This window comes from Pezoporus wallicus, unplaced genomic scaffold (assembly GCF_028554395.1).
Source record: "Pezoporus wallicus isolate ANWC-B61680 ecotype Strahan unplaced genomic scaffold, APGP_CSIRO_Pwel_v1 contig_7351, whole genome shotgun sequence".
NCBI lineage: Eukaryota > Metazoa > Chordata > Aves > Psittaciformes > Psittacidae > Pezoporus > Pezoporus wallicus.
Genome location: NW_026642420.1, coordinates 779,898 through 798,215, shown reverse-complemented (window position 1 = coordinate 798,215; position 18,318 = coordinate 779,898). Strand labels below are relative to the sequence as shown.

The following is an 18,318-nucleotide window of genomic DNA, read 5'->3' as shown; positions in this document are numbered from 1 at the left end:
ACAGAGAAGGAAGAGCAGGACATCTTTCCCCCAGTTTGGGGTACAAGTTAACTTTGCATTGATTCATCAACACATGCACCCTGAACAGCTACTTATCCTAACCCCTATTTGCTGTCTCCATTAGCTCCTAGTCTTCCCAAAGTATATATAACTTCCTACTCAAAGGAATCTCATTTTAAGAATACTATACACTAGAATTTTCTGAGAGGGATTTACTAATACATAAATGGTTTGGGGTTTGTTTGTGGGTTTTTTTTAAGGAGAGTTTCACAACTTCGATAATAAAAGTTAATCGTTTCCTTTTAAAAATAAAAGCTTTTCATACAACTTCTTTTTTATGTAAGTTTTGCCAGTGTAGGATAACACAAGCATGCAACCATATGGCACACCTACTAGAACTATCTTTAATTTCTTCCTTGGAGATGGAAGCCCAAGTACCTGCAACTATGCTCTAATTTCCTTTTAGAGAGAACTTATCAAACTGGGGGTTTAGGGGGAACTGAAAGTAGTTTCTAGTCAAATTGTTTTTACTTTAAGGAAAAAAAAAAGAAAGAAATTGGACTACAAAAGATTTAGGATAACCTATTCAACCATTAAAGAGGTTTATAAAGTCTTTTCAGAAAGGAATAAACAGAAAGAGAATATAACAATGCTGAAAATAACTGCTGTCAAAAACGAGTGGTATTAATTCAGTGACTTGTCTGAAAAGACAGTCTTTCTGTAATGTTATCCATAACAAGAGAAGACAATGGTTTGCCTTGATTTTATTCCACACACACCCCCCCCGCCCTTGTAGCTTTATATGTCCCTGTCCCTAGCAACAGCAAAGAATAGCAATGGGTTTGTCAGTGGACAAGGACTGTGCAGTCAGTGGGCTGCAAGGGGGGCCCCAAGCACCTTGTGTTATCCAAGGACAATCACCCTGTTATTTGACAACAAGCAAACCTCCAAGCAGAGCAGGGCTTTGGATATCATATTTGAGTGTCAAACTGACAAACTACAGCCCAGCTACTGATGATAATAAACCTGTGTGACAGGTTCACTGCAGTTCAGAAAACGTTTCTGGTCTGAAGTGCAGAAGGACAGTCTTATTCTGCCACATCTTTATTTTTTGCTCGAAATTGGGAGTCAGTTCACAAAAAGACAACAGCACCACCAACACAGAGAAAACAGCATGGACAATCAACTCTACCACCTCCATACCAAGGAAGCTCTTGGTGAAAAAAGAGGTGAAAAAAGTACTATGAAAAAGGATGTAAAAGGTACTGTGAAAATGTAGGGGATTTGCAGCTCAAAATACAAGCTTTCGCTACTAAATCTGTAAACTGTTAAGATATTGAATCACTATCTTTGAATAACTCTACCAAGTTAACACGAAATTCAAGTTTGTCAAAAGGTGATGCTAACTTTGTGGATACATTAAAAAACAAAACAACAATAACAAACACCAAAAAAAAAAAAAAAAAAAGCCAAAAAGCATACCAACAACAAACACTACTTCCCAGTAACAGAAAGTTGCCCTGATCTCCCTGAGGCCTACCAGGCGTATTTTAAAATTAAACTTTAAAAATCCATTTCTAGACTGCAGATGAGCAAATTAGGTGCCATCTAAAACACCCTACCAACAGCTGAGGCAGCCTGGCTAGCATTTCTAGTTTTGCCATGCAGTAACTTCAGTTTCCATTCCTGTATTTTATCCAGCAGGGCCACTTCAAACAATGAAAGTGGGGGGCAAGGTTTGCTTTCCTGGGTTTCAGAAGGGTCTGGAAAAAGAAACAAGCATCTCATTACTGCCTGTGACAGAGGGTGGAGCGTTTCTTGCTCTTCTGTTACCAGTTAGACAAATGCCACAGAGATTGAGGCTCTCTGATTTGTAAACCAGACTCCCAGGACACCACTGTACTTGAAATCCTGTGTGTTGTTCCCCCCCCCCCACCTTCTCCGTTGAAACAGCTGAGAATTATGAAGGAGAGGGACAGCTGGGGTTCTCATTAGGAGAATTCACAGACTGAATTCATGGACAGTCATTTGTAACCACCTCCCATTTGCAGCTTCCACCCTGCAGTTGATCGGTGTCTTTCAAAACCCTTCTTGGGGTAACACAACAGGCGAGCTGGTTTGGTACAGCAGAGTTAAAAGATACACGCAGTGGAGAGATTCAGAAGGAAGCCAGCGTCAGTGTTATTTGTCTCCATAAGAACACAACTTACCAGAACACTCCGGTTCCCAAGATAAAGTATCTTCTCCAAAAGCAAGCTACATATACATCTGTTGGTTATCAGTATAAGCCTTTAACAACTGTCAGATATTATGGCAACGGTCCCACGAACTGCTCGCACGTAACTCCAACTGTGCAAGAACTCTCAGCAGGGCGAAGGCCTTAATGGAGCTCAGTTCTGCGAGGGTGCCTTTTTCAGCTGGTTGGATTTCCCTTCTTTCCCTAGAGCATATCTTCAGTTTAATTAATAGGTCACTGAACCGGTTTATGTTAATTGTCGCAAGTACCACGTCTTTGTTCCCAAGGGGCGGGACCAAAGTTCATTCAGTTACTGTCCACGAAGCAAAACTGCAAAATGTAAGGCTCTTCGCACACCTAAATCACCACCAACTCCTAAGGGAGCTTTCTTTATGCCGCAGTAAACAATTGCCTTATTAGCAACACACACCCTACCAGCGACTCCTCGCTCGCTGGGTTTGTACCAGATCATTGTGTTCATACCAGATCCCCCTGTTTGTTACAGACCCCCTATGGCCATAATAGATCGCTCTGTCCACACCAGATCCTTTATGTCCGTAACAGATTGCTCTGTCTGTACCACATCTCACCCTGTCCGCTGCAGACTCCCCCGTCCCTACCAGAATTCATCCCTTGTCCCTACCAGAATTACCCCCTTGTCCCTGCCAGATCCCCATCACTCATCAGCACGACCATTACCTGAACCTGGAATTAACTTTTCAACGCTGCTCCTCACCAGAGCTGCATTAATGCAATCCAGTTTTAACTTATCTACCGCAGGTAACACTACGGGCAGCACCTTCTGCCCACACCGGCCTTGATATGAGCGAAAATATTTTTTTTTTTTTTAAATAAAAAGGGAGACCCCTGCAGACGGGTGCTCTCCCCTGAAGGCTGCTCTCGCCTTCCCCATGACATCCCTTTCGGCTTGCAGCACAGCGCTCACCGGGAGGGTCCCTCCGGCCTTCAGCTAAAAGCTTCATAAATTCACGTCCCCGCTGTCGGAGGCGCCCGGCCCGTGAGGAAAGTCGCGGCCCCGCTCCACCGCCAACCACCGCCCTCCAAACGCCCGAGCGGCGCCGGCTGGCCCCGAGCGGCCGTTAACTCACAGCCCCCGCGGCTGAAGGGACGTGGCCGTTACAGCAGTTAGCGCGGCCGGGTTCCTCCGGGGGACTGGGACACAAACGGAGAGAGCGGGCAGGGCGCTGCTCCGCCGCCGGAACGGGACGGAGAGAGGAGGAGAGGTGCGGAAAGGGACGCCATGCCGGCGGGGGCGACCACCCGCTCCCTCAGGGCGGCAGGGAGGGCTGGCGGGCGGCGGCCGCGTCCCCTCGGCGGCCGGGCTGCCCTGCCGGGCGGGACAGAGCAGCAAAGGAGGAAGGGAACCTTTTCTCCTTCTCAGGCAGCCCCTTCCCCATGCGCCGCCGTGACCCCCCTCCACAATTACTCACAACAAGAAGCTCATGGCGATGGCGGCGGAGCGGGACCGGCGACTGCCTGGGCTGGACTCGGTGCGATTCGGCTCCCAATGGCAGCGGCAGCAGACGGCAGGCGTGTGCGGAGAGAACGCTGCGGGGCGGGGACACAGCCCCGCCGCCTCTCGCTGCCGCCACCCGCGGCCAGCCCGGCAGCCATCGCCCCCAGCAGGCTCCGCGACCCGCACCGCCCCTCCGCCGATCTACCTTCACGCCAGGCCTCAGGCAGAGGTCTCCTGCTGAGGCGTCTCCGCGGGAATGCCCGCGTCGTCGTCCCCCCGCCGCAGATCACTCAGACACCCTCGTCTTACCGTTGCAGGCACCCTGCCCTCCCTTCAAATAGACCCTTCTCGTCAGGCGTCGCCCTTCTACCCTCACTCTCTTCTGCGCCCTGGGGCAGCACAGGGCTCCCTGGAAACATTTCCCCCAGCCCTGGGTGACCCAAAGGCCACTTTCCTTAGGTAAACCTCTACACTGCTCCAGGTCGCAGTGTCCCAGTATCACTGGGCAATACTTTTTGGGCACTGGTGTAACATGCCTCTGACAGCTTTTAGGTAGACGTGGCGCTAAAATCCCCGTGGTTGCCTACCAAATGCTGCAGGGGAACCACAAAAAGTGCCTGAACAATAGTGCAGCTTGCCATTATTCACCCCTCTTCTATCTCAAACTGCTTCCTGTGGAGCAAGCCTGGGGTGTACAAGAACAGGGCAGTTTGCTTCAACACGTCAAGCCAGGGACTCAAAACACATTACAATTTCATTATTTATGCCATCCAGGCTTCTTCAGGCTCTCTATCCACTTTCTTCAGGTACATGGCAAAGGGGTTAAGGTACCCAACCCAGAGATAACCACCACGGTCATTAACAAATATTTTAACGAGTGTTTCTGCCCTCCTCACTCAATAGCCTGACCATTTTTATAAGCAACATGTCAAAATGGCTTCTGATATTTCAACACAAATGTTTGGTTTGTGAGCAACTTTTAACGCAGCTGGCTAGGGCAAGCAGTCAGCTAAGGACCCACCCCCAAAGTGAGGATATGGGCAAACTACTGAGGTTAAAAAGAAAAATAAAACCAATTTTTCTTACAAACACTGGCCAGTCCTTCACCCTGAACCACCTCACCTTGCGTGAGCATGGTTAAAAATTCCATGTCCTCCCACTGAAGCACAAACAGAGGGTGTGCAGTGCCTCACAAAAGATGTCTGGCAGCCCACCTGACACTAGATGACAGATACCTGTTATGTTTTGGGGGTTTCGGGATTGTCCTCTGGGAATCCCCACCTCCCATTCCCAAACCAGGCACAAAGCTCTTAATTTTGAGGTTTGTCTTGCTCAGTTTATACATTCCAGGGAAAAGACAGGCAGCAGCACCTGGAATGCTTCAAAATACAATGTATTTGTATCAAATGAGGACCACACATTCCACTGTAGCCTTAGCCATATCCAAGTGCTTTGTCTTTATGGCAAAAATTACAATCCCAGGGTGTAATTTCACATAAAGATCTGCCTCTGTTTAGGTCAATAAAAAGCCAGCTGGATTTTGGATAAGGGACAGAACAGGCAGGACAACCCGCAGAGATTCCCTCGTGCCCCAAGGGGATTCTGTGAGGCCCAGCAACCCCACAAAGCTGCAGGTAGGCCAGAGGAAAACACGCAAAATCCCACGCACAGCATTAAGTTTCTGCGTGGCTCCTAAGGGGTTTCAGCTGTAATGCCTTATGTGGCAAATGACAGTCATCTTCTTGTCTCATGTTTTTAAATGCTGAAACTGCATTTGCTACTTTTCTGGCTCTGTCCTTCAGACCAAGTCAGAATGCCAGGTCACTGCATTTCTAAGCAAATTAAAATTATATGACTGGTTTTAGGACACTTTTAAAATCAAGTGTTTCAACTAGGCAGCGAAGGTGTAATTAAAAAGCATTTCATGACGTTTGCAATTTTCCTTTTGGCTATATTAGTAAAAGCAGGCATGAAATATGTCTTGGCATACTTTTTAACAGAGGCTGTCAGACTAAGTTGGCCACGTAAATCTAATTCAAAAAAAAAAAACAAAATTGCTGATTTCTCTGGCACATTCATGTTGGAACATGAATAACCTCCGTTCTCTGTTCCCACCCATACACTTCCTTCTACCCACAGAATGTTTTATTTTAGTGGCAAGTTAAAATTAAATGTCTGTTGCTGCATCAGTCAGTAGGAAATACTTGGTCTGGGCAACTGTCAGAAGGAAGGGTTAAATAATGTGGACATTTTATGTCTGACATTAATATTGGTCTCTTCGGGATGGATCAGGGTCACACAGAGCGCTTGCTTCGGACACTGCTCATAGAAGGGACAAGCAGCATGCTGCCGACTTACGTAAAACCATTTGGTTGCTCCAGTGAAGGCACTGTGAATGCACCCGTGGCCTCACGTCTGCCACTTTGGTTTATCCATTACACTAGAGCTAAACAGAATTACACTGAAAGGGCCCTCCAGCTGACAAAGTGCTTTGGTCTTGAAGTTTCCAGCTTTTGCAGCACAGCTCGGTAAGCACAGAACATTCCAGCTGAAAAAAAGTTCAAAAATTAAGGTCACAAAACTTAATACATATGTTACCAAGAGTAAAAAAAAACAAAAAAAAACCCAACAACAAAAAAAAACAAACAAAAATGTTTACAAAATGTAAATAATACAGTATCTAATTATTAAGCTCTCTAAATATTCTCTCCACATTCTAGATTAAACTGATAGCATCCATCAATATCTTAATTCTTGTTTTTGCATTAAGGATTTATGACCAAGTGAAACATTTAAGTATTAATATGATGTCAAAATTGTGGTATGTACTTGTAATTATTCTCTACAAAAAGTGCAGAGCATGAAGAAATTACAGGAACTATGAGGTTATTATACAGTGGTCCTGAGTCATTTCAGTTCTGGAGCAGGGATGGAGCAACTCAGCAGCCCTGTGATTGCTGGACTGTACAAAGAGTAATAAATTTGTCCTCTGTTACCTTCACAGCTGTTACGGTGCTCAGATGTTATCATTCCTGCTACAATTTTCATACACATTAGGGATAATGTCTCAGAAATATATTATTGGTGTAGGACCTGCTCCACAAATCTCTGCAGTGTTTATAGTGCAGACAAATTCTGCTCTCCTTTCTGTTTCCCAGAGTTTGTGGGCTCACTCAAGCTAAGCATGCTATTTCCTGCTGAATGCTGAGCTAGCAGCAGATGAGCAGTTGTGTAACAAGCTCATCTTTCATAGAAAATTATGGAAGGCTCATTGCTCAAGTGGCTTAAAGCTAAATGAGCAATTTTAGAAATACTACAACAAAAAATATTAAGTCAATTTTTCTTGATGACAGATTAAACAAAGTGATAAGTAATGTTTCCCAATATAAGATCAGTAATTGCTTTAGTATCAACTCAGATGCTTTTTCTTTTTCCTCTGATCAAACTAAAGCACAGACAGTATTATTTTTAACAATAACCAGTTTAACGTTAGATAGTGAAGGCATCTCCCAAGGCAGATAAATCCAGCTTCCTGGTCAGCAGCAGAATGGAGGGACATCTCCTGAGGTTTTTTATTTCTACTTATATTAACAAATTTCCTCTCATAAGTAGACTTAATTTAATACCAGTTCTGTTGAGAAAATAAATGCAAATTCTATTGTCCCTGGATGATTTTTTTAATTTCTTTTTTCCCCTGATCATAGGTGTAGAGACTTTGATCCCTCATATTTGCCAAGGAAGCGCTGAGATTACTGGAAAACTTCAGTGCAGATGCCCAACAAAATGCTGCTCTCTAAAGGTAAATTCACACACACTGACAAGGCGCAAGACAAACAGCAGTGGGATATATTTTACTGTACTTGGGAAGCAAATATATTGAATGAAAAATGGGTGGAAGAAAGCATCTCTTCCTTGCACCCTGCTTTGTTTACGAGCTGAACGCACATTAACATTCCCTCAGTCCGTAAGATTCAGGGATCTGTTTATTAAACTTACAGTGTGAAAGCCAACCTAGATAAAGTGCTCAAGGTGAATTCCTATAGTTATCTCAGTTTTTGCTCTACAAAATTTTCTGGCTTATTTAAAGAGGTTTTGAAGAGAAATCTGACATGTAGACTATGAAAAACTGGAATGTGAACTGCTTGAGCACTGAGGTCAACATTCCTTTGAAAATGTGTGTAAAAACTGATTTACCTTGAAAATTCATGAGTTCAGACTGCTATTCTCAAGAGACTGTGCTGTTTTCAAGGCAATAATCTGTCATATGGAACTTTGTTACAAGCAATAGTTTATAAAAGCTAAAGCCAGCAACAAGGTGACAAAATAGCTTGTTAACATTTTCAAAACACTGATAAGAAAGAAACATTCCAGGTTTCTGATAAACTAATGGACTAGCACTACTACAGGCTGAAAGACTTCTGCTCAAAAACCCAAGACCATATTTTGAGTGATAATCTGCAGTGGTTTAAGATGGTAACTCTCTCTTGGTGATCCCAAGATAAGAACGACAGAAGAGGAAAATCGCCCCTGTCGTGACTGTCACCTGCCTGTCACCTCGGATCTGAGCCTCCATATTCTCCCTTGGTTTCCTCCAGTGTTGTTTTGGCGTGGGTCTTATGGGGGATGGCTGTCTTTTCTCTTCCTGCTCATTTTGCTTCATCCTAAATATTCTTCCGGGTTCAACATGGCGTACCTTCCCTGGTAAGCTGGCGTTGGCTCTTCCCTCTTCATCCCTCTTCAGTGCAGCAGTACAACAGGACTCTGTTTTCCAGATCATATGGAAGGCATGCGTTTCTCACAAACAGGTTTAGCCAGTACTGCCTCACAGACTGCTAAGCTAGGATGGGAGCAAGGGGTAGAAAATCAATTATATTAAAGTCTACAGGGAAGAGGTGCAAAAGGTTTATCGTAGTTAAGTCTGACTTGAAACTTTACATTGCACAATTAGCGAGGATTTTTTTTTTTCCCCCTTCGTGTTTGGTTTCACAAAGATACATTTATATCAAACAATGTCAGTGGTGACAGAGACTCTACCTGAGCATAAGCCAGTAGTAATTTGTGAATCCCTGAACCACGTTTCTCTATTCACCCGTGTCAGAGAAGGAGCATCCCACTGAACGCCCGCCGCCGCACGCCACAAGGCAGAAGACTACCCCATCGCCTCCCCCCGCGCTGGGGGCACGGTTTCGCTCCCTCCTTTCACGCCTGAAGCTCTCCGAGTCGAGCAACAACAGCCGCCGCGGCCTGCCCAGACAGGTGAGTGGCGGCCGCCGGCACGAAGGACGCGAGCCACGGGCAGCGGCAGGACACTCTCCCCCTCAAGCTGCTGGGAAGCGAAACGAGGCGAGAAGGCAGGCCACCCCCCACCACAAGGCCCCCTGCTCCGCCCGGCACCACCGGCGCCTCCTGGGAAGGGGAGGCGGAGCCCCCGAGCCCCCGCTCGTCGGCCATGGCCGCCGCCGCAGCCCGCCGCGGCCTGGCCGCCCTGGTGCTGGGCCGCTGCCCGCCGCTGCTGCCCTGCCTGCTCTCGTCGCCCCCCCGCAGACTCCCCAGCGGCGCTGCCGCTCTTGCCCTGGGACTGGGCGCGCCGCGGGCTCCCGCTGCGCTCCGTGCTGCCGTCCGCACTTGCAGTCAGGTACAGCCCGCGAGGATCGGGACTAAAATGGCGGCGGCCGGCGGGAGCCCCGCCGGGACGGAGCGCGGGACGAAGCTGGGGGGACTGCGGCGTTCGCGGCAGTCGGAGTGGCCCCGCCGAACCTGGGGTAGCCCCCGCCGCTCTGGCATGTCCGCGGCCCGGCAGTGAGGCCGTGGACAGGAGCGAGAGCGCTGGCGCACTGATTCCTCTTAAACGGGAGGCGGTGGCTGCGTGCGCCATGTGCGTCGCGGGCTTATCCTTTCGCCTTCCTGCCCCTTCCCTCCCACCTCATTGCCCCATTGCCGTACACCAGCTAAACGGGAGCGGAGCCGGGTACCGCTGCTGACAGCTGCCCGTTCCTCCTTCTTAATTTGGGATTTGTTTCTTTTTGGTGACAGGTTACAGATGCACCGTCCCACCAAGGTCACCTTTCAGAGGAAGAACAAGAGTCACCCAAGGCAGAAAACGACAATGTCTTTCTCATCAGGGCACAAGGATTCCCGTTCTCTTGCACCGAGGAAGACGTGCTCACCTTTTTTGATAGTATGGGACTTAATTCTCCTTGTAACTGTTCACTGTAGTGCACTCAGTGGTTAATTAAGTTGACTGAAAAAAAATTTGAAGATCATTATCCAGAGAAAGAGGAGGTTTTATTATTGCTGCCAAATTATTCATGATTACGTATATAAAACAATCAACTTCAAAACTCATCCTTGTGGCATTTTATATTTAATTGGCAAGTCTTTCCTTCTTAATCGATGTCTCCACAGTAAAGGCAATCCAGTTTGATGTGGTTCCTTTAAAGGCAGGTGTAGTTGGCTTCACCCCTCAACTTTCCTCTTGTAAACAAGCTGGAGTGGGTTTTACATACTAGTTTAAACTTCAGTGTTGCTTTCCAGTTCTAATTAATAGGCTTGTGCATACCCTTGCAGGACTGATCCGTCCATACTATTTTGTGATGCATCCTTCCGGAGAGCAGATGCAAGTTTTTCCAATGGTTTCATAATCTGCCTAACTAAATTAGGTCCATTTAAGGTCTTGGGGATAGGAACATAGAGCAGGCAGAGCATAGCTGTATACAGCTGTAGAAGCTAATAGATATCACTTTCTTATCCATGATAAGCATGGTGCATTAGAGTTAAGATTAAGAGTGTTCTAATCTTTGTTTCAAGACAGTGTTTTGCACTGCTGAGGGGGGATAGCCTTATGCAGAATATTCAGTTTTCATCTGTGATCAAAAGGCTCCGTGTTTGATGCAGTTGTATATGTTCCTGTATCATGTGTTCCTTGATTTCTAGGCTGTAGAATTCGAAATGGTGAGAACGGCATACACTTCCTCTTAAACAGGGATGGGAGACGCAGAGGGGATGCCTTGATCGAGCTGGAGTCAAAAGCAGATGTCCAGAGAGCCTTGCAAAAGCACCTGAGGTACATGGGCCCCCGCTATGTGAAAGGTGGGTTTGCAACAGCACAAGTTACATTGTAAACTCATGATAAAGTGACTAAGAACTGCTTGAATAATAAAGTGGGCTGGGGTGAGTGTGGAGAGATGCAGGATGTGAAACAGAGCAGCAAATTAGCCAGCATGGCACCATTTATACCTAAATTCCTGGGCTGGATGGGAAAAACAAAGTGGCACCATTTTAGGACCATAGGATATGGGGTGGAGGAAGAAACAGGAAGTTTTGCAGAATGCCACCTGAGTACTGTGAGGGAAAACATGTTTTGTGCCTGTGTTCCTTGTAGTTTTTGAAGTACACGATAGTGATGTAGAGAGCTTACTACAGAATCTGCGGGATGAGTCACAAGCCATTAATGATGGAGTTGTACTACTCAGAGGCCTTCCCTTCAACTCCACTGAGGATGATATCGTGTATTTTTTCTCAGGTAATGCAGCCTACTCTGTGATAATTTGTTGTGAGGTGTTTACTTCTCTAAATTGATGCTGTTGTTCCTCTAAGTGAGAAAAGCAAAAGCACACACAAGCTTCAACAGCTTAAACACTATGAGGAGTTGCTGTCCTCCCGCAGCTAGAAGTAACTAAATCTTTCTGAACAGCTTGTGGCTAACCTAAGATCAGTACTTGCAGCACTCTTCTGAATCCAGGGGAAGGAAAGAGAGGAACCTAGATCCTATTGTCTGCAATTGTATTTATGCCAGCAGATAATTTAGCAACATCAAGAGCAGCAAAAAATGCCTGTATTATCATTATAGTACAAGTGAATACAACATGGAGTATTCACAGCTGTATAATCATGACAGCTAGGTCACATATGCCATGTTAACAGCAGTGTTTTGAGTTTTTAGTATTAGTGGCTTGATGGCGATTGTGGAAGGTGACTGCACCAGTTGTCAACTGAGCAAGTGTCGCACAGCATGTCTACACATGGTCATGTACCACACTTGGTGTGTGAGCAATCCAGGTGGTTGCTGCCTGCATTCATCTAGCAAGTATCCTTTCTAGATTTTGCAAAATAGATGGACATTTCTTTAGGTAAACTTCTAAGTTGTAGACTAAACCAAAGCCAGTTCTTCCCTGACCACTTCCTACTCCAAGTAGGCATGCACATAGAGTCATGTAGCACTAAGGTTCATAGTAACCATGATCATACCAAATGCAGAGGCCACCGATAGAAAATTTGTCAGCTGATAACAGGTAGTTCAATATGTTTGGAGGCATATAGTAGCAGAGTGATCACAATGACGAGGGCAGCATTGTGAAGCAGGTATTTCCATTTCTTCAGGATCTTGGAGAGACCCTTTGAGAAAAGAACAAGCTGCAGTGAGGTACACAAAAGCATTCCTGAAGAAAATAAGTGTAATAGCCTAGCCCAGCGTGTGCTCTGTATCATGTCAGATACAGTTACCTACTGGATTACAGGCTTCCCAAGACGTTTTACAAAAGCACAGAAGTTGAAGTTCAGTGAATTTGAGCTCAGTTTTGAAGACATGGGGGAAAAAAACACCATACGAAGCTATTCCAGGAACTTTTGCGCTGTGGATGTCTCTGTTGTCTAGAAATTGGATTCACTTGGTATTTTCATTGCTATTTGAAGCCTGAAGTCAGTTCACTATTGGCAATCAAGCTTATGTGATAACTAGCAAACCAAGCAAATAAACTTCAGTAACTAGAAGTTTAAAAAAAACTATGTAGGCCAGCATGAGCATTCTTTTCACACCTATGTAACTGCCTTATTAGCTTCTCAAAAACTTGTAGAAGAGTAAGGAAAAAAGATGCCTCCATGAGCACAAGTTCCTAACAAGGTAAATGCCTTTTTCTCCCCATCCTTCTATAGGTTTGAAAATAACTGACATAGTTTTCGTTTACCGGGGAGAAAGAAGAACAGGAGAAGCTTTTGTGCAGTTTGCAGCTCCTGATATGGCAGCTAAAGCCCTGCTACGACACAGGGAATATATGGGAAATAGGTAGGTACCTCACTGGGGTTTGTGAGGGTACAAGAGCATGGTATGAAGCATGCTGTATGACTTACAGCTTGTTTGTTACCAGGTGCAACAGGTAATCTTCAGCTACCTCATATTTATTAAGAAAGCTTCTGCCTTTATTACTCTTAAAATGAACTCAACTTTAGGTTCATCTTTCAATAGAAATCATAACTAAACCTTTGTCATAGTTGTGTCAGACTGTTACTTTGTGCCTTATTTAAAAAGAAATGTTTTAGGACCTCTGAAATACTCAAGTATTCAAAATACTCAGTATTTACCTTCGGATAACCCAAGTGGTCATGTGTTCTTTAGAACTGTGGGAAAATTGAAGAAAAGAGCCTTTTGCAGGCCTCTGTGTGCTGCAGATGTCCCTTCAGCACTTGTAGCTTGGGGGAATTTGGGGCCTCTGAGAAAACATTTGTTCAAGTATTCCTGAAGGCAGCCTCATCCCAACAATGGTTTGACAGCACTCAGAGCTGCGAACACTAACCCACCTGCCCAGTCACAAGTGCACGGGGATCCTGCCCCTTCTACAGACATTTGCTCTCACCAGATTTCCACCAGATTCCCTAGCTTTCAGCACTTTTGGCAACCCTTGTCTCTAGTACCAAGCACAGTCAGTGTCTCCATTTGGAGAGTATGTTGTATGAAGCACAGTTTACCACTTACCTAGCTTGAATCCATTCCCAACCTTGACTGCTGCCTAACACCATACAGTCGTTGGCCTCTATGGTGACCACATTCACCTAGGCTGTTCTTCCTCAAGAATCCGTATTTAATAATTTTCTTCCAGAGCACTGAGCCCTGTGCCAAACACCTCCCAAGAGCCCCTCTTTTCTCAAGGAGAACTGTATATCACTTTTCCCCAGAACAACAATCATTTAGGTTGGAGAAGACTTTAAAGAACATTGGCTCTAGCTGTTAACCTAAACACTGCCAAGTCCACCAGTAAATTGTGTTCTTGAGCACCACATTTTTACTTCCTTTAAGTACCTCCACAGCTGCACTCAGAGGAAAAAAAATAAAACCTCAACAAGATTGTTTTTACCCTGCTGAATCTTCCTTAAGCCACTAAGTTCTGTCTCTTAACAAAAAACCTCTCAACTTTCTCACTTCAACACAACACTTATTTCCTTTCTTCTGTTTCCCTGCTTCCTGTTCCAGGCTGCACTTCTGTGTGTTTGTGCCTCCCCTCCATATTAAAAGAGAACAGCTGCTCTGTAGGTGTGCTCAGTAATTGAATTAACTACAGTACTTCCCTGCTCTCCACTAGAAATTAATGAATTCTCAGTCTGCCATTTTTTTTTGTCACGCTCAAATGAGCTGATGTTACTCACCCACCCGAGCTTATACATCTCTGGTGCTAGGGGATTAGCCAAGAAATTGAGTGGTTGCCAAAACTGCTGTCAACTTGAACTTACTCATTCTTCCTGAGCTAACAATTTTATCCAGAAATGGCCTTCAGCTGCACACAGTGCTGAGCTGGGGCCTCTGTCAGCCTGCACGTGGGGTTACTTTCCTTACTCAAGGCAGGGAGGGAAGCCTCCTCACCTGGATGCCCATATTCTCCTCTGCATCACGTTATTCCTTCAATGTTGTAGAAATCACTTCAGAATAGCAGTTAAATATTTTGTACAGTCTGGCTGGTACTGCCACCAGCTCTGAAAGATGAGCACAGGCAGCTCCAAGTTCAGGGGTTCTGGGATAGGTAGCTGGAAACATAGATAACTAATTTTATACTTTGACGAAACCTATGAATAAGAGTTGGTTGGCTGTTTTTTTAATCTGTTTTCCTTTCTGTGGTGTAAGTGGGTCCCTTAATGTTGCATTACACATTGGTGTATTATACCCAGGACTTTCACGTACATTAGATTTTATCCCATCAATTTCAGAGCGATCTGTAAAATCTTAAGAGTTCCACTGAAGCATTTAATATGACCCTGTGCATCTTCTGTGCCTACCTGTTGCCTCGTTTGGAGTTGGGTGGGGTTTTAATTAGGGGTTTGTAGAAATTGGAAAGTGCAGTTTGCAGATGTGCAGTGAGGGGAAAATAGGCTCACATAAAAGGATGCATACTACTGAAAGAAAATACCTTTCAGAGGAAGTAAGCCTGTGACTGTCACTGCAAGTTGAAAAGGGCTTTCATAAACACAAATTCCTCAAACCCATTGCTTGCCATACTATGGCTTTCACACCTCATACGTGAGCAGAGTTGGGATGGGATAACATCCTGAAGGTGCTTTCTCAAAACCTTGGGTTCTCTGCGGAGGTGCAAGATGTGCCATGTAATCTTTTCCTTTGCATTCCAGATACATAGAAGTGTATGTGAGTAGGAAGCATCAAATGCAAAAGCATTTGCCTTATGACAGGCAGCCAGTGACCTACCACAGAGTGAAAAGAGAACATGAATACATTTCTGAAGAAAGGGAATCGAGTGACATGGGCGGCTCCGATGCTGAAAGAGGAAATAGTGAGTCCCCCCACTGTTGTGTGTGTTCTCTGAGGCCCATTTCTTACCCTGTTTGTCTGCTGTGAGCATGACCCCACATGTTTACAGCTTTCACGTGAGGTTGGTCATCATTGCCAGCATTTATGATGGGTTTTTTTCCTCCATTCCACAGAATTGTGCAGGGAAGGAATGGAAAGCTCTAGGCATGTTGTACAATCTGGGAGTGTCTCATCACCACTGCACTTTGTTCATATGAAGGGTTTCCCTAACCAAGCTAGTGCCCAAGACATTATAAGTGTAAGTAACAGCAAAGCTATGAATGACATTTGGTAGTCATTACCAATGGAAACCCTTGATTAATTGTCACAGATGGCCATGCCCCTGGCAGGGGGTTGGAACTAAATGAGCTTTAAGGTCCCTTCCGGCCCAAACTATCCTGTGATTCCTATGATCCTATAAGTGGTATAAAATGTTCAATTTATCCATGTTGTTCTTAGTCCTCAGTGCTGCGTGGCTTCAGGCTGAATGTGTTTGAGAACTGGACTTCACTGTAGGTTACAGACTCCAGTGTAGCCGTCTCTCTAAATACCAGTGGATTAAAGCTTGTGGGGCTGTCCTAATGTCTGTCACTTTGGCTCGAGTAGCCATTTATCATCTTATCTATGTTTCAGAGTAGCTGATTGTACAAAAATGAATTTCAGAATTATTTTTTCTCGGTTTTATAGATTTTAATAGCAAAGCAGTGTCTCAGAGTGAATGTACCTTCACTTTATGACATTGTGTCTACAGAACATGTGTGCTGTGTGAGGAGTTTTGTTTCTGTCAAGCATTACTCTGCCAGGAGCTTACAGAGGGTGGGACAGGTGACTTGGGTTTGCCCCAGCTTCACCTGGATGGAGAAGGGGGGGGCCTTCTGCTACTCGAGAGCTCAGGCTGCCCCACAGCCAGACAGGCTTTATAAGTAGAAACAGCACTTTTTTTTGTAATGGGGCATGTTCTTGTTCTCTTTCTTCCTTACAAAACTCCTTTTCAGTTTTTTGCTCCTCTGAAGCCCACAAGGATCCTGATAGAATACAACTCCCATGGAGATGCCACAGGAGAAGCGGACGTGCATTTTGAGAGCCATGAGGACGCAGTGGCTGCAATGGCCAAGGAGGGGTCCCAGCTGCGTAAGTGAAGACAAGGGATGTTACAGACCTTGGGTAATTTGGCATATGGGCACAACTTGTCAAGCTGCTGTTAACTGCCCTTGTAAAGGGATCATCTTAAATGTAGATTTCAAAATTACCCTGTAACCAGACATTGGATTTGTGCGAAAATGAAAAAAAGAGAAACAGGAGAAACACTAAACTCGTCAAGTCACTGAACCCAAACCCAGCCTGCCTCTCTCTTTGTTCTCCAGAGTGCAGTGCCATTGAATTGTTCCTGAATAAACATCCGACGGCAAAAGAAAACTGCTAGTGACAGTGGCACAGTCTGAGATTGGTAAGTGCATCCTTCTCTCTCAGTCCTCTCTGTTCCATTCTTACCAACGTGTGCCTCACATTTACTGGTTTTGACACTTCTGTTGATGGGATTTCAACCAGCTTAAAGGCTAAAATTTAGAGTAACTGAAGGGGCTTACCTGAGGTCAGGCATTGAGCCTACACCCTCCACCCAGTGAGGCTGCTTCCACAGTATAGCAGTCTTGAGGTGACAGGGCAGCAGCTCCTTCTGGGGTTACAGCCAGAGCTGGCAGTGGTTGCTGTGGTGCCCAGGCACGGTTTGGCTCCAACAGCAGCTTCCCCCTTGCAGCTGAGGCCTGCTGCAGGGAGTGGGAGAGCTTTGTTTCCCTCCTCCCTTTAAAAGTCTGCTAGCATGATTGATGTAAGGTTCTGATGGGGTTGTATTCCCTGATGTGGAAGAGGAAATGTGGCTAAACCTTTCCCATGGATTTAACAGCAGTTGGCCTTTAGGCTGGGGGGATGTTGCTTACAATTACAGTGGAATCTGACACAGTAACATTTTTCAGGTTATTTCTTAATGTTTTAATCCACCCACTCTGACAAGCACCCTTGCTTGTGGTAGCCAGCCTGTTCTCAGTGCAAAGGGCGTGCAGTGCTTTTCATAATGTTAACCACAGGCTGGTGGGGGTAGTATCCTGTAGCAGAACAGTTCTTGCTTGCTTTGTTGCACAGGAACAGTGTCTCTTGCCATTTACAAAAGAAAACTTGCAAGCTGTGTTGGGTGCATGAGGGACGTGGCCCTTCCGTGGAGGAGGTCGCAGTGTGGCCTGGCAGTTCTTGCTGCCAGAACATCATCAGGTCATGCTCCTTCCTCAAAACACACCAGCCCTCCCTGCGGCAGAAGGGTTTCCCAGCTCCACTGCTGTGAGACTGAGTGTTTGTTCCAGGAAAGCAGCTTTCCTGTGTCCTTAAGTAAGGCCCTGGCTTACTTGTAATGCTTCTTTCAGTTCCCCTGGGAAAGGTGGGGTGCCGGTTGCTGCTGCCCACTGCAGCAGGGAGGCCTGGCACCCCCCAGTGCCCCACCACCCCTGCAACTCTGGATTGCTGTTGCACCAGGGAGCAGCTCTTGCCGGGGATTCAAGGCACACACCTGGCTGTTCCCTCCACCCCAGTGGCACCAGCACAGCCAGAACCATTTCTGACCCTGAGCTGGGATCCAGCAGCAGTGGAATTTAACACTTCCAAACCTATGTGTGTGGACTGCCACCCCCATGGAAACATCTCCCTGTTAGAGGTGTTTGTGTAATGCCAAAGTCTACTATTCTGTTATCGGAGGGAGTAATTCAGAATAAAATGCAGTGGGGCATTTGAAAAAAGGAAAGCAATAAGCCACAGCAAGGCAGTGACTTTTCTTCTCCTTTTAGGCCAAGCGAACATTCCGGAGATACGAGCATAAAGATGGAGGACAAGTGTCACTGCACACTAACTACGATAAAATGTATAAAATCTAGGTTAGCGTGGTGTAAAAGCATGTAATAAATTGTATTGCCATACTGTGGACAGATTGTGTGCTGAAAAGCAGAAGCAGCTGCACTGGAGGGATGGCAGGTGCTGCAGGATGGAGCCCTTCTA

General features: G+C 45.7%; 2 protein-coding genes across 5 annotated transcripts in view; one reads left to right on the top strand and one right to left on the bottom strand.

Moving 5' to 3' along the window:
* Positions 1-3,828, bottom strand: part of MOB1B (MOB kinase activator 1B) — a 41,446-nt gene extending 37,618 nt beyond the window's left edge. Inside the window, exon 1 of one of the 3 annotated variants that reach the window (XM_057429977.1) lies at positions 3,688-3,828. In XM_057429977.1, the coding sequence (XP_057285960.1) occupies positions 3,688-3,701 (14 nt within the window). In that variant the 5' untranslated portion in view covers positions 3,702-3,828. Of the gene's footprint in view, positions 1-2,935; positions 3,053-3,182; positions 3,426-3,687 lie in introns of those variants that run through there. The other 2 variants (XM_057429978.1, XM_057429979.1) reach the window with 2 other exon arrangements.
* On the top strand, positions 3,334-18,244 carry GRSF1 (G-rich RNA sequence binding factor 1). 2 transcript variants are annotated; one of them, XM_057429976.1, is made up of 13 exons: positions 3,334-3,480; positions 5,231-5,347; positions 7,418-7,512; positions 8,812-8,969; positions 9,747-9,891; positions 10,647-10,802; positions 11,095-11,235; positions 12,645-12,774; positions 15,102-15,262; positions 15,414-15,538; positions 16,275-16,410; positions 16,644-16,726; positions 18,111-18,244. In XM_057429976.1, the coding sequence occupies exons 3-12, from the start codon at positions 7,485-7,487 to the stop codon at positions 16,700-16,702; spliced, it is 1,239 nt and encodes a 412-aa protein (XP_057285959.1). In that variant the 5' UTR covers positions 3,334-3,480; positions 5,231-5,347; positions 7,418-7,484; the 3' UTR covers positions 16,703-16,726; positions 18,111-18,244. The 2 variants fall into 2 exon arrangements, with proteins under 2 accessions (XP_057285959.1, XP_057285958.1); XM_057429975.1 differs by lacking the exons at positions 3,334-3,480; positions 5,231-5,347; positions 7,418-7,512; positions 8,812-8,969 and adding an exon at positions 9,151-9,348.
* Positions 18,245-18,318: the final 74 nt, after the last annotated feature.